The following is a 12,852-nucleotide window of genomic DNA, read 5'->3' as shown; positions in this document are numbered from 1 at the left end:
AACTGCAGTAACTAGTAAGGTTAAAGTTTGAAGAGAATATCTCGTGATTTTAATAGATAATGAAGATAAAATCATATTTACACATTTATTGTGTGTAATCATCAGACGCATTTGGATATTGAGAAATATGTCCTATCAGCGAGTTAATGTACGAAAGAACAATATATCGTGCAAGTGACTAATGTATTCTGTGATTAGTGTTGACTAGACAGTTTTTGAAACGAAATCCTTACATGAACTTTAAGAGCTTCCGTATCATTATTATAATGGAGATTGCATCCAACGGAAAATGGCCTAAATGTTATTGTTCTGTAATATCGGAAGAACTTACATGTTCAGTATCAGATGACTCAAAGGCGACACATTTCTAATTCCCAGTAAGTTCCTTTCTCTAAAACTTATGTTCATGTTTGCTTGTTTTGTTCTAGGTAGGCTTTACTCCCCCCCCCCCCCCCCCCCCCCCCAAAAAAAATTGCTTTATGAATTCCCGGGCTTTTAAACTTTTAACTGTGACCGATTATTACTGATTAACTATTATTTGCGCATATTCAGGACGAGAACAAATTGAACAATAAATCACTTGATGTACGTATGTTCTGTGCAGTGGGTTCATTTGTAAGAAAATCAGGAATTCCAACTTAAAACTTCTTCACTAAAGGCTTTAATTGGCATTTTTTTAAAGGGTTGGCTGTGTACAGAAATATTGTCACCCCATGAGTTTTCCTATCCGTTAGTAAACCCTTACTTAATCTAGGCTTCCGTTTAGTTATGTGGATGTTCTTATGATGAAGCCACGTCTAGTCGGAATGGGGACGTAGAATCCGATGGATCATGCAGGATGAGTTCCACCCTCTCAGTACGTTAAAAACTGTTGCAACAACTCTTTGATGATCCGCAAGTATCCTGCTGCAAGGTAATATTTCTGTTCCTATCTTACATACCGTCGTTATCCTCTGGCAACCCAAATTTCCAGTCATGGATCCTGATAAACGTACTTTTGATTGATGGTTTGTTCTCGTCGTCCTAAACATGCATAAAATATTTGCCACTGGACGTCAAGAAAGCAATAATCAATCAATGAAATACAAAAAGCCCCCATGTTTTCACTTTTTCCCGCTGTACTACATATAAGACATCGACATGCTCATGACTGTAGCAATTGTAGGACTATCTACCTCGAAGTTTCGTTGTCGATGCTCAAAGCGCTTCTTACAAAATATGCATATGAAGTGAGTGAGAGCTCTGTTCTCGGTTCAAACAAATGTCAATTCCTAAGTATAGTAACGGGGTATTGCATAGTATAGGTATCGTTTCCTGTTGTAATCTTCTGAATCGTGTTTGTGTTTTGTTGTTGTTGTTACGTGAATCGGTCCATTACGAGCGCAGAACTGGCTTTGTCTGGTAAAACTACTAGCGATCAAGTCGATTTACTCTTATTTCGCAAGAAAACCATTTTAATTCGCAACAGTCAAGCTTATTTTTAATATAATTACACCTTATATAAGAATGCCGGATTTTGATTGGTTGTTAGCCAGTGTATTTCTCGCATATTCTAACATTTTTTCCTCATTTCAAACGAATTTGCCTGTTTTTTCACCACTGCCGGTGAATTTGCCTCAAATTCCCCTCTCGGCCGTGGTATTTGCCATTTTGGATATTCCCTTTTTACCCTCGCGAGCCTGTTCCCGCCAAAATTATTCGGAACCTTTCTCACTTTTTCCCGATAACATGGTTAAGCACTATTGATTGAGTTAAACCGTAAACTGTCAGAAATATATATATAAAGAGGGGGAAAAAATGTCTATACAAATGAACGAATTAATGATGGAATAACAATGACGTTTACACATATAGATACCATGACGTTATGCACAAAAAGACAGCACTAACACTTATAAGTACATGTATAATTCCCGCGGTACTATACGATTTCCCTTCACATGTACAGACAGTTTCAATCAAAATCTATTCGGTGTAATTAAACAGATATATCATGTTATGGAGGGGTATTTGCGAAAAATACCAGTCTTGGGACCAAATTTCCCTAGCCTACCGGCTTGGGAAATTTCACCGTCCCTTGACTGGTATTTTTCGCAAATACTCCTCCATAACATGATATATCTGTTCAGTATACAAGTTTGGAGTACAAACGATGCATAATTTCCTTCTATTTCACTTTAAATTCATCTTGTTACATTGTCAAGGTTTTCAAGTACTACGTACAGTTAAAACAGTTTACAGAAAAAAATACGAACAAGAAAGAACGCATTCTGACAATAAATTTTATTATTGTAACAAGTATGGACACAGATCAGTTTGGATAGTAATTGTTGGATTTGGTTTAAATGTGTGCGACGGTTTCTGTGTGTATTATTGGTAAGGTTGTATGTTGAACTTTGTACCATGGTGATGACCATCTTGATATGGATTGACAGCAAAAACACAAAATCAGTAAAGGACTGTCTTTGGGTCATTCCGGTAATGTCTCAATTTAATAAACCAAGTGTTTACTCAAAAGATCTTTAAAATCTCAAACATTTTGGTCCTGTTTGCCATTTTGAATGTCTGATCCAAACAAAAAATTCAAACTCGTAAGTATCTTCCAATGAAGATTCTTGACAAGTTGGTTCCAATTGGTCAAAGTGGTTTTACAGTATGTTTAAATGTGAAAATTGAAGATGAAAGAGAAGAGATGATAATACCTCACATAACCCTTCGGGTCAGGTGAGCTTAAAAGTGCAGAATGTATTTTTTTTTCCCATTTTTATTCCATCTTTGAACAGTTTTTGTGCCTAGACTCAAAGGCCTTGTATACATTATATAAAGGAAGGTTTTTACAGCTATAAAATTAATTTCTAAATTTTAAATCCAATTATTCATGATTTTGAGGAGGATCAAATCCGATACGTTGTGTTGATTAAAAGAAATTTGATATTTAGCTTAATTTGTAATAGAAAAGGTAGTGGAGAATTGTTGTTACATGCAGGAAGATATAAAAGAGAGAAGGAAGATGCAAAAGAGACCTCCGTGTTGAAGGCCTCACTGTGACTTTGAGATGAAGAACAGCAATAAAAGCACTGTTCCTTTGCTTATTGTTTTTTTTTGTTGCTGTCCATGTACTGATTTTGTGTCGTCATGGATTGATACCCATATCCTTTGTTTTTCTATTAAACAATAGTCTGCAAAACACAGCATATAAAAATAGATTATGAACATAGGCTTGCACACATTAGTTTGTGGTATTAAAATGGAGCAGTGATTACTATTAACACAAGTTTTGATTTTACCAGATAATGATAAAAGTTGCATGAACAATGTAAAGTTTTGGAAGTCTGTTACGACTTGTGAGTTGATTCCTTTTACAGAAATATAAACGAATGACCATTTTTACTTAGTTGTCTTCATTAGGCAGTACAATTGGTTATAAATATCATTTCAAAGGACCATGCATCATATTGCAGGTAACAGTTTTCTAGTGTATCAAATTTAACCATTATTTTATTTGGATGCCTAGCAAAAGAAATATATTGGTTAAAAAGTTAATAAAATGGTTAAGCGCAATGAAAAAGCCCATATACCTGCTGACATAAATGTTGGCGGAGATAATGCAAAATGTTATAGATTTATGTGTTGTCTGTTTAAATTTATTTTTGCCGGGAAATGTATTGTACATGATGTAGTTTTGATACCACTGAATCAATATAATAAAGCGATACGATGTTATGCAGAGCGAAATTTTCACCATGCTTACATGTATTCAACATAATAATGACACACTTATATGGATGTATGCAGGATTTTATGACACCGTAATTCACCAATAGTTATAAGAGCTTGAACTTTGTGCATTGCAATCTATTAAAAGTTTTCCTGTTGTTAACCTAAAATTATTATTATGTATCAAAATTAATTTAATATGTATAAATCAGGCCTCATCAAAAAGATATTCGATATAGTTATGATGGCTCAATCTAAATATATAGGATTCTTTAAAAAAAAACAGCACATCGTTTCCCGCAATATAAACTTGAACTGATAGTATAGGTCATAAAATGATCTGAAAGACACATTTTCCCAGAAACTAATTAGGACAGTTTCACTTCTGTTTTTGTTGGGATTTACAAATGTATTAATTCCATATTCAATGTCTGCATCTTTTCCATAATTTTGCTTCCTTCAATTTCTCGATAGACATATACACCATTCACACTGTCAGATAACCCAAACGTGTTTAATATAATAGGCGAAACTGATAAATTGTGTAACCATAAGTCATTTAAGGACAATAACTCTTCTTTGGGGCTCAATTTGTATATTCAGTCATGTTGACATTTTTGTAGATCGTATAGTAATGATCAAATTTTTTTTTCAGCGTTGTCTATCTACTGTAGTTTTCACGTTGATGAGCAAAACTACTAAAATTAGTAAAACAAATATCATCATTTACGGGCAATAACTCCTTTATAGATACACATTGATTTTTTTTGAATAAATGAAGAGCAGGTAGATCTTGACATTCTTAACATTTAGGCACCTGTCGGATTTTCTCAATCTATTATAATTTTCAAGATATAAGACTATACACTTGCATTTTACCCCAATTTTATTTTTAGAAGTTGTAGTCATGCCTGCAATAATAGAGTCAGAACATTTTTATATAGCGAGAATCAATCATGACGTCTGATTGGTTTGAATGATTTCAGTATACTAGCTTCAGAGTTGAACTCTCTTTGAAAAATTAATGACAGACAACAGACCGACGGACACCTAAGTAATCACGTATTCGACCAAAACCGGTCGTTTAAACAATTAGAATGAACTGTCCTTATAGTTCTAGTATATAATTGCATGATAAATCACCGGACAAAAGTTATAGCGAAAAAGCAAAGAATTACAATCAAATGGTGATAACGTTGCGAAGGAAAACTATGTAAAGGGTAGAATAACATTCTTAGGGAGCTGCCATTTGATTTTTATGGGGGGGGGGGGGGGGGGGGAGAGGGGTGCAAGGATAAAAAATTTTGTATGTATTTTTTTTAGTCGTAATCTCTGTCCTGCCTTTTAATTTTTCACTCTATTCGGTCCTGACTTTTTTTTTAGTTTATCCTGACTTATTTTTACATAAATTGTCATCCTGCCTTTTTTTTTTTTGCAAAGTGTCTCATCCTGCCTTTTGTTTTACTCAAAACTCCTGTCCTGCCTATTTTTTTAAATTTCATCCTAGCCTTCCCCCCATAAAAATCAAATGGTAGCTCCCTTACATTTATAAACAATGCAAAACTGGTAACGTAAACAGATTGCATACCTTGCGAAGTGACCAAGATGTTGCACCCCCTTGTCATACCCATACCAGGAAGTTGCATCAACGAGTTTGTTTTCATATCATATGAGTATGATTTAGGATTGGTGTCCGTTTTATAAAAAATGATACAAAAATAAAAATGATACAAAAATAGTAATGCATAACTAATGATAAAAAAATCACAAGGATGGCTGGTGTATAGAAATAGGGTCATCATTGGTCTTCTTCCGACAGGCAGTAAAACCCTTGCAAAATGTGGGCGTTCGTTGAGGTTTGCGTGGTGTATAAATTCGCAGCAACGTCCGTTCAGAATGGGGACGTTAAATCTGAAGCCTTGTGTAGAGAAAGTGCCACGCTGTCTGCACGTTAAGAACCCTTGCAAATTCTTGGTGGTCCGTAAGTGGCCTGTTTCAAGACTAAGGTTCTGTCCCTATCATTTTCCAGTGGCAGTATTATTTCCCGCCCAATATGTCAGTCGATCCCCTATTGTTGGACCTATACCTGTTGTATTTATTGTTAAGTTGTTCTCGTCCTGAAATATTTGTCACTGAGAGTAAAAAAAAACAATCAATCAACTATTGATAAAAAGCTAACAAAACTTTGTTTAAGTAATATTTTATATAACAAAAACAAATTGTAAATCATATAAAAATAAATACATTGGTAAAAGTAATATTTCACTTGTGTTCCCGAAATTGTTGATCCGTCGTGAACTTCCATCGAGGTGTGAACTGTAGTCCTGTGTTGAAGGTCTCACTTTGACTTTAATATAAAGTACAAAAATAAAAGCACTGTTCTTTTTCTTTGAGTTTTGTCAGTTGGCTTAAGGGATTTTGTATAATGAATTCCTTTTTTCCCCAAATGGTAATTGGAATTCATAGCAGGACAATGACATAATGATTCACTAGAATGGTCTTATATATAAAATCAGTATTAAGAAAATGAGATTACCAAAATTATAATTATAAGCAAATATTGTTAGCTTCACATTCTGTCGTATCCCGCATCACTTTTTCTGCATTTCAAAAAGTAAACAATCAGTATTATAACAACTGATACTCCCACTCCCAAAGCAATTCCTCCTCCAAAACTTGCACCATTGAATTTATACTTCTTTGTGGTGGCCGGCATTGCATGTGTTGTTGAATGTGGTTTCGTTTTTGGAGTTGACATTGGTGTAGACGTATTTCTTTGGTGAGTTGTCGGTTCTATTGTAATATTAGGGTTTTTTGTTGTTGGTTCTACTGTAACATTATGGTGTTTAGTTGTCGGTTCTATTGTAACATTAGGGTTTTTTGTTGTTGGTTCTACTGTAACATTGGGGTGTTTAGTTGTTGGTTCTACTGTAACATTTGGGTTTTTGGTTGTTGGTTCTACTGTAACATTTGGGTTTTTCGTTGTTGGTTCTACTGTCACGTTTGAGGCCTTAGTTATGGGTTCCATGGTAATATTTGAATTTTGAGTTGTTGGCTCCATAGTAATGTTAGAATTTTCCGTTGTTGGTTCTTTCGTAATATTTGGAGTTATCGTTGTTTGAATGGTAACATTTGAGAGTTCCGTTGTCTGATCGGTAATGTTTGAGTCTCTTGTAGTCGTTACAGAACTATCTGACGTGTTTTGGTCGGTTGTTGTCTGAAGGACAGTTGCTGCTGCAATGTCATTGACATGTTTCAATGCTGAAAGATACGAAAAATAACTAATTGTAATCTCAACTGATTGGTAAACCGAAAAACTATAAGACAAAACACTTAACTCTTAAGCGTAGTCGCTGTGTCATTTCCCCCTTCTTTAACACAGGTAGTTTATTACTCTAGGTTTTTTCTAGTCAATGCATTAAAAAATTTGTAATCTCTGCATTTCTCAATGTAATAAAAAAAAGCATCAAAGCACTTTTACTAAATATTTCCACATTTTTGTTATTCCGAATATACTTTTCTTACATATAAACACTTATTTATTTATCTTTGTTTCATTTATTTTTATATGATAAATCAACGACTTCCCTTTTCCTCCGGAAATTTTAGTTTTTTAAACTTGTATTTAAAAAACAAGGACACTTATTTTCCCATAATTTTGATTTATCCAAGCTCTATTAAAAAAGACTACCATCTATGAATATGATGCTATTTTTAATTTTACTGTTAAAAGTCAAATAAAATTATCTTAAAAGAACCAGAATTGATCAAATTTCAAAAAGATTTATCAACTGAATTTTAAGAGAATTGGTATATAATATTATTAATTTGTTTAGGATCTATATTCATTCCCATGGTATTCATGTTGGAAATACACCGTTTTAACCGCATACAAAATCTGCTTTAACTAAGTTGATATATTATATTGTTAACAGGTTAAGCGTATGGTAGTATTTCATGTTTACAAATAGTTTAAAATTGATATTGTAAATTCACAACGATAAATTTCAAATAAGGAAGTAATCAAAGGAACTTTTAGCCAGTAACAAAAAAAAATAGCGTCTTGCACAATCATTCGAAATTTTGAATCTGTTTAAATATGACCTACCAATTCCAGGTTTAGAATTTAATACTGCAAAGCAGATAACCACTAACAGTTTGGTACTCCTATATGTAACATCCATCGTCGATCTTATGGATTACAGGATGAAAATATTGAACTGATATTTTCTGAAAACTACAAAAGCTTGTGAAGACGGAAGAGATATACATAGCTATTTAAGTATTTTATGAAGGTCACATGAGCTTATCATATGAATATGAATAACCATCGCATACCAATAACGGATGACGTCAATTATCGATCGGAAAATCAAACAGGACCCTCAACTTGAAGGATCGGTTGTCTGTTATGTAGGTCACCACAAGTTAAACGACTTTCCTTCCTCACGCGGTGGGATTTGAATTATTAATTATTAGAACACTTTGAAGATTTAAAATTAGTCTAACAGCCATCCCCTTGTTACAATATACAAATATAAGTTTCTGGCTGAAACCAGTCAGCTTCTTACCACAAGTACTTGTTGACTTAATTGGTTTGCCCTCCCCCTTTTTTTTATTGATTTTCTTTTTCGTCGCTTTTATTAAATGATCTTTTAAATTAATGATAAACGCAAAAAAAATAGTTTCATAAAAGTACCGCGAGAGAAGCAAAAGAAATCAAATACCAATAGAGAAGCAAAAAAATCAAATACCGCGAGAGAAGCAAAAAAATCAAACACCAAGAGAGAAGCAAAAAATCAAACACCAAGAGAGAAGCAAAAAAATCAAATACCAAGAGAGGAGGAATAATCAATTATTCTATTTTTCAAAGGAGCATGTATCAATCTCTACTATCAATATTGGAACATGGACAATTGTTGAACGTTTATTTTTAACAGACCATTTAACAAAAGTGCCGGAAAAGAAATTAATTAAAAAAAAACAAGAGAAGTGAAGGGCAATCAAGTCAACAAGTTCCTGTGTTTAGGAGGAAGGGAAATAATATGTTTTAAATCTGAAAGTGAGATTGGTTGGAAAACTTCCTTCCCCAAAAACCGACTACTCACGAAGAACTGACTAATTACAAGCACTCAGGACTGAAAACGCGTTTGAAAGAGACAAAAAACATCCCAATCAACAAAAATAGATGTAAATTTGCTTTTTCCAGAGCTTGTAATTGATATACATTGCCAATTATAAACCAAACATAGTCTCTAGTAACCGTCATGATAAAATCTGATATATGTGTCGCTACAACATCTATCTCTCAGCAGTGGAGGATTCATGGGTGGGGGCGTAGAGAATTGGAATATATTTTTTTAGCATATAATAATCCAAAAAATGTTCGCCTCGGTCGACTCGGCAGTTTATTTACCGTTTTATAGAATTACGCCCCCTTTTAAACATCCTGGTTCGGCCCCTGCTCAAGGGGAGGTGCACTTCAATTCTTTGCTGGTAGGGTTGACCAGCTGAGACATCCAATACCCCACCTTTTTCATATACTACTACTACTACTACTACTAAGGGAATGTTTAACGTCGATCTTGACTGATTTAATCGCATTTGTGAACAAAATTCGACATAGATTATTTTCATCATATACATTGAATCAATCAGCAACCTTTTCATATGCTTCATCTTAATTTCGTGACCTTATCATACACCATTAAGCTTAAAATAGTGACCTATTCCAGAGCGCATTCCTCAGAACCACTCATAATATAGTGAGTAAAGTAAGTGCCCCATCCCCGAAATCTACCCATGTATATATACGTGAGTGTAATTAATCCCTGACGGCACATGTGAAGTACTTTGAGCTTACTTTCAGTAACTGCGAGCATTCGTTTATATGGTATTATTAAGTACAATTTTTCTCCATAATTGAGATTGGATAACGACTTTATGGCGGGAATTCCTGATACATACAATTCGGGAAGAGCATAGTAGTATGTATATTGAATAGAACTGCATGTTAAAACGCATTTGATGTTAAAGCAATTTAATTTTAATACCATAAATGGAAATTTTACAACCCTACATCTGACTACAGTTTACAGTCCGAATCTCGACAAGATTCGTTCATCCTATATGATAGTGATAATCAAGGTGAATAGTATTTTGTTGATTTATCATTAAAGATAACATATGTATCTGATAAATAAAAGATTGTAAACATCGATGTAAAAGTCCTCTCGTAGGAGTAGCCTACCCTTGACATAATGATAAAGAAAAATGACATTGCACAACTTGACGACATGTTGATAATGATGACATAAAAGCAAATAACACCCATTAAAATTATCTGTTAATCTCTAATGAACGAAGGTGGCCTCGGTGGCCGAGTGGTCTAAGTAGTCGAACTACTGTATCACTAGCCAGTCAACACTGAGGTTGTGAGTTCGAATTCCGCAATAAAAACTGACCGCCACGAAATAGCACAATAGTGTTGAAAGTGGCGTTAAGCACCAACCAATCAATTAATCAATATAATGTACGAAAGTTCAGAAATACAGGTCTGTTTTAGAAACTGAAATCCAGTAGAGCATCACCAATAAGTAGAACATCATAGAAAACTAGTATAGAGACAAGAACTTTGGTCATTTTATATCACACTGGGATCCCTGTCCAATATTGGCTCTAAACCGAGCAGTTATGTTAGACAGTATCTCAGACTGCTAGCCTAATACATATATATAATTGAATTTTTAGGTCGGAGCAGCTTCCTTTTTTCTAGAATCCCATGTCTAGAAACTCCAAATGAAATAAGGTTTGTGGTATCAATGAAGAGTATATGAAGAAGGGAACTTTGAGGGTACCCTCATATTCATTTGAATAAAAGATGTGATGGAAGAGTCAATGATACAACCAATCTAATTAAAATTAGTTCTCCGCACTTGCTCCTCGTTGTTTATATGTCGCGCGTGACATATAAACAACGAGGAGCAAGTGCGGAGAACTAATTTTAATTAGATTGTGATACAACAAAATTTAACCAAAATAGATATTTTTGGTGTAAACATACGATTTTCTCAACGATCATTCATTATAAAGTGTAGCTTGCTCTTATTCACACTGATTTAAGACAATTTGTGAATAGTTAGCATATTACAAACACCGAATTCTAAGTAAACATAAAAATTGGTTTTCCTGTTTGAATGGTTTTACACTAGTCATTTTTGGGGCCCTTTATAGCTTGCTGTTCGGTGTGAGTCAAGGCTCCGTGTACTTTGACCTATAATGGTTTACTTTTACAAATTGTGACTTGGATGGAGAGTTGTCTCATTGGCACTCATACCACATCTTCTTATATCTATAAAAATACTCGGATGAGACAGCACACCTTGGGATATAACTTTGAAGGCAGACTTTGTAATTGCGGATCTGCCTTATCGTAAATGTTTGATAGACTACATGGAGCTGTAAATATGTATTTGCTTTCAATTGATAATCTGTATGCACTTAAATACTTCCCTATAACAGGTCAATATAGAGATGTTTGTATAAAGATTAACAATATCCTTCCGTATTGCAGTCTAAATCAGGTAATTTCATATTAAAGATATTCACTTAGCTTTTATATTTTAACTTCCTACAGTTACCATGGATTCGCCTTGTGTCGACACGAGCTCCGAACCTCGATTGAACTTGTACCAATAATCCTTCGTTACTGTATATTATGATGAGACGTACACATATTTTACTTAACAGATCACAAGTGTTATGAAGAAACATAGAACATTACTAAAATATACCCAATCAGTAAAATACATTTGAGGATTTATGTCTGTACTTCTCGGGGTTAAGAGATATTATTTCCACTGATGGCAGCCGTCTTTAATTTCATATTGAAATTTAAAAGTAGGATAGGAATCTTATCATCACTGCAAAATACTGATCTAATCAATGAAATGAGTAAGGAATAATCTGAGAAACATGTCATTTTGTATGTCGATTGTAACTTATTTTTAATCACTATCTACACCGAGTGAAATATGGTTAAGGATTATTCAAGCACATCAATTTAGAATATAAATTTCTGAAATACTAATGAAAATTATTATGTCCTACCATTCTCATGCCCTACTGTCGTGGATGAAATGGTTTAACAATTTTTATAGAATCATCAAATCGTTTATAATTCTACAAAAGTTTGGTTTCAAAGATGTTCATTTTTTTTAAAATGGGACAGGGAATACCCATGCAAATCAAAGCTGATATTTTTGCTTTAGTAATCTTATACATTGCAAGATGAGATACCTCCTAGTGAAAATATAGACAAAGGGGCTGATCTTGGGATTTACTTGAGTATCAAGTAGATAATCAGAAAAAGCAATACACCTTTTATCAGATGATTAAAAAAAACCCTGCCATACTCATTTTCCAGCTCCACATGTATTGTCTTTGTACTCTGTACTTAGACAGACTGACTTTGTGAAAATGGCGCAATAAGTTTTGTTGGTGCATATGAAAACTTTGTTTTGGCCCAAATGATTCAAATTGGAGCGAATATAATACGCCGCAGTGCCGATAACATTATGGTCTGGATAACAAAATTCAATTTGATGCGGAAAGAGAATCTGAAACTCTAAAGTAGAAAAGATTTCCGACAAAATCAAGAAAAAATTAAAAAAAAGACAAACAACAGTCTACAAAACACTGCATAAAAGAATAAAAACTGCCAAACACGAACACCACCATTAGGTGTTCCGGAAGGGTTAACGAATCCTGCTCCACATTTGACACCCGTAAGCTTGTTTTGTATAGTGTGATGATACTTTTATGATAAAAAAAAACCTACACAGCGAGCTCCAGATGTGAGTTTGAACGAACTTGTTGCAAGATTATTTATAAAAGGCGAAAAAAATTTAAGGCAGATTGAATAAGAAATATCGTGACTATATAGTCGAGCTTTTCGTTGAAATGCAGAGGAAGTGAACACAATATTTGTACTCGTGTCGGATATTGATCATTCTTATTTGCTTTTTTTCATAAAAATGCTTTGTAATGTTGATTGGTGTCATGTCACCGTCACATTTTCTAAATTCAGTAAAGTGTTTTCCTGTACTTATTGTTTATATTATATTGTACGTTCAT

At 34.0% G+C, this 12,852-nt stretch overlaps 1 protein-coding gene across 3 annotated transcripts; it reads right to left on the bottom strand.

Moving 5' to 3' along the window:
- Positions 1-5,903: 5,903 nt before the first annotated feature.
- LOC127724086 (MICAL-like protein 2) lies at positions 5,904-8,005 on the bottom strand. Of its 3 annotated transcripts, none has more exons than XM_052230939.1 (2): positions 7,826-8,005; positions 5,904-6,978 (listed from the first exon to the last, which is right to left on the bottom strand). In XM_052230939.1, the coding sequence occupies exons 1-2, from the start codon at positions 7,899-7,901 to the stop codon at positions 6,287-6,289; spliced, it is 768 nt and encodes a 255-aa protein (XP_052086899.1). In that variant the 5' UTR covers positions 7,902-8,005; the 3' UTR covers positions 5,904-6,286. The 3 variants fall into 3 exon arrangements, with proteins under 3 accessions (XP_052086899.1, XP_052086900.1, XP_052086902.1); XM_052230940.1 differs by having other exon boundaries at positions 5,904-6,951; positions 7,826-8,001; XM_052230942.1 differs by having other exon boundaries at positions 5,904-6,948; positions 7,826-8,001.
- Positions 8,006-12,852: the final 4,847 nt, after the last annotated feature.

The sequence above is a fragment of the Mytilus californianus genome, unplaced genomic scaffold, assembly GCF_021869535.1.
Source record: "Mytilus californianus isolate M0D057914Y unplaced genomic scaffold, xbMytCali1.0.p SCAF_14, whole genome shotgun sequence".
Taxonomy (NCBI): domain Eukaryota; kingdom Metazoa; phylum Mollusca; class Bivalvia; order Mytilida; family Mytilidae; genus Mytilus; species Mytilus californianus.
The sequence above is the reverse complement of the archived record's forward strand: the minus strand, read 5'-3'. Positions and strand labels throughout refer to the sequence as shown.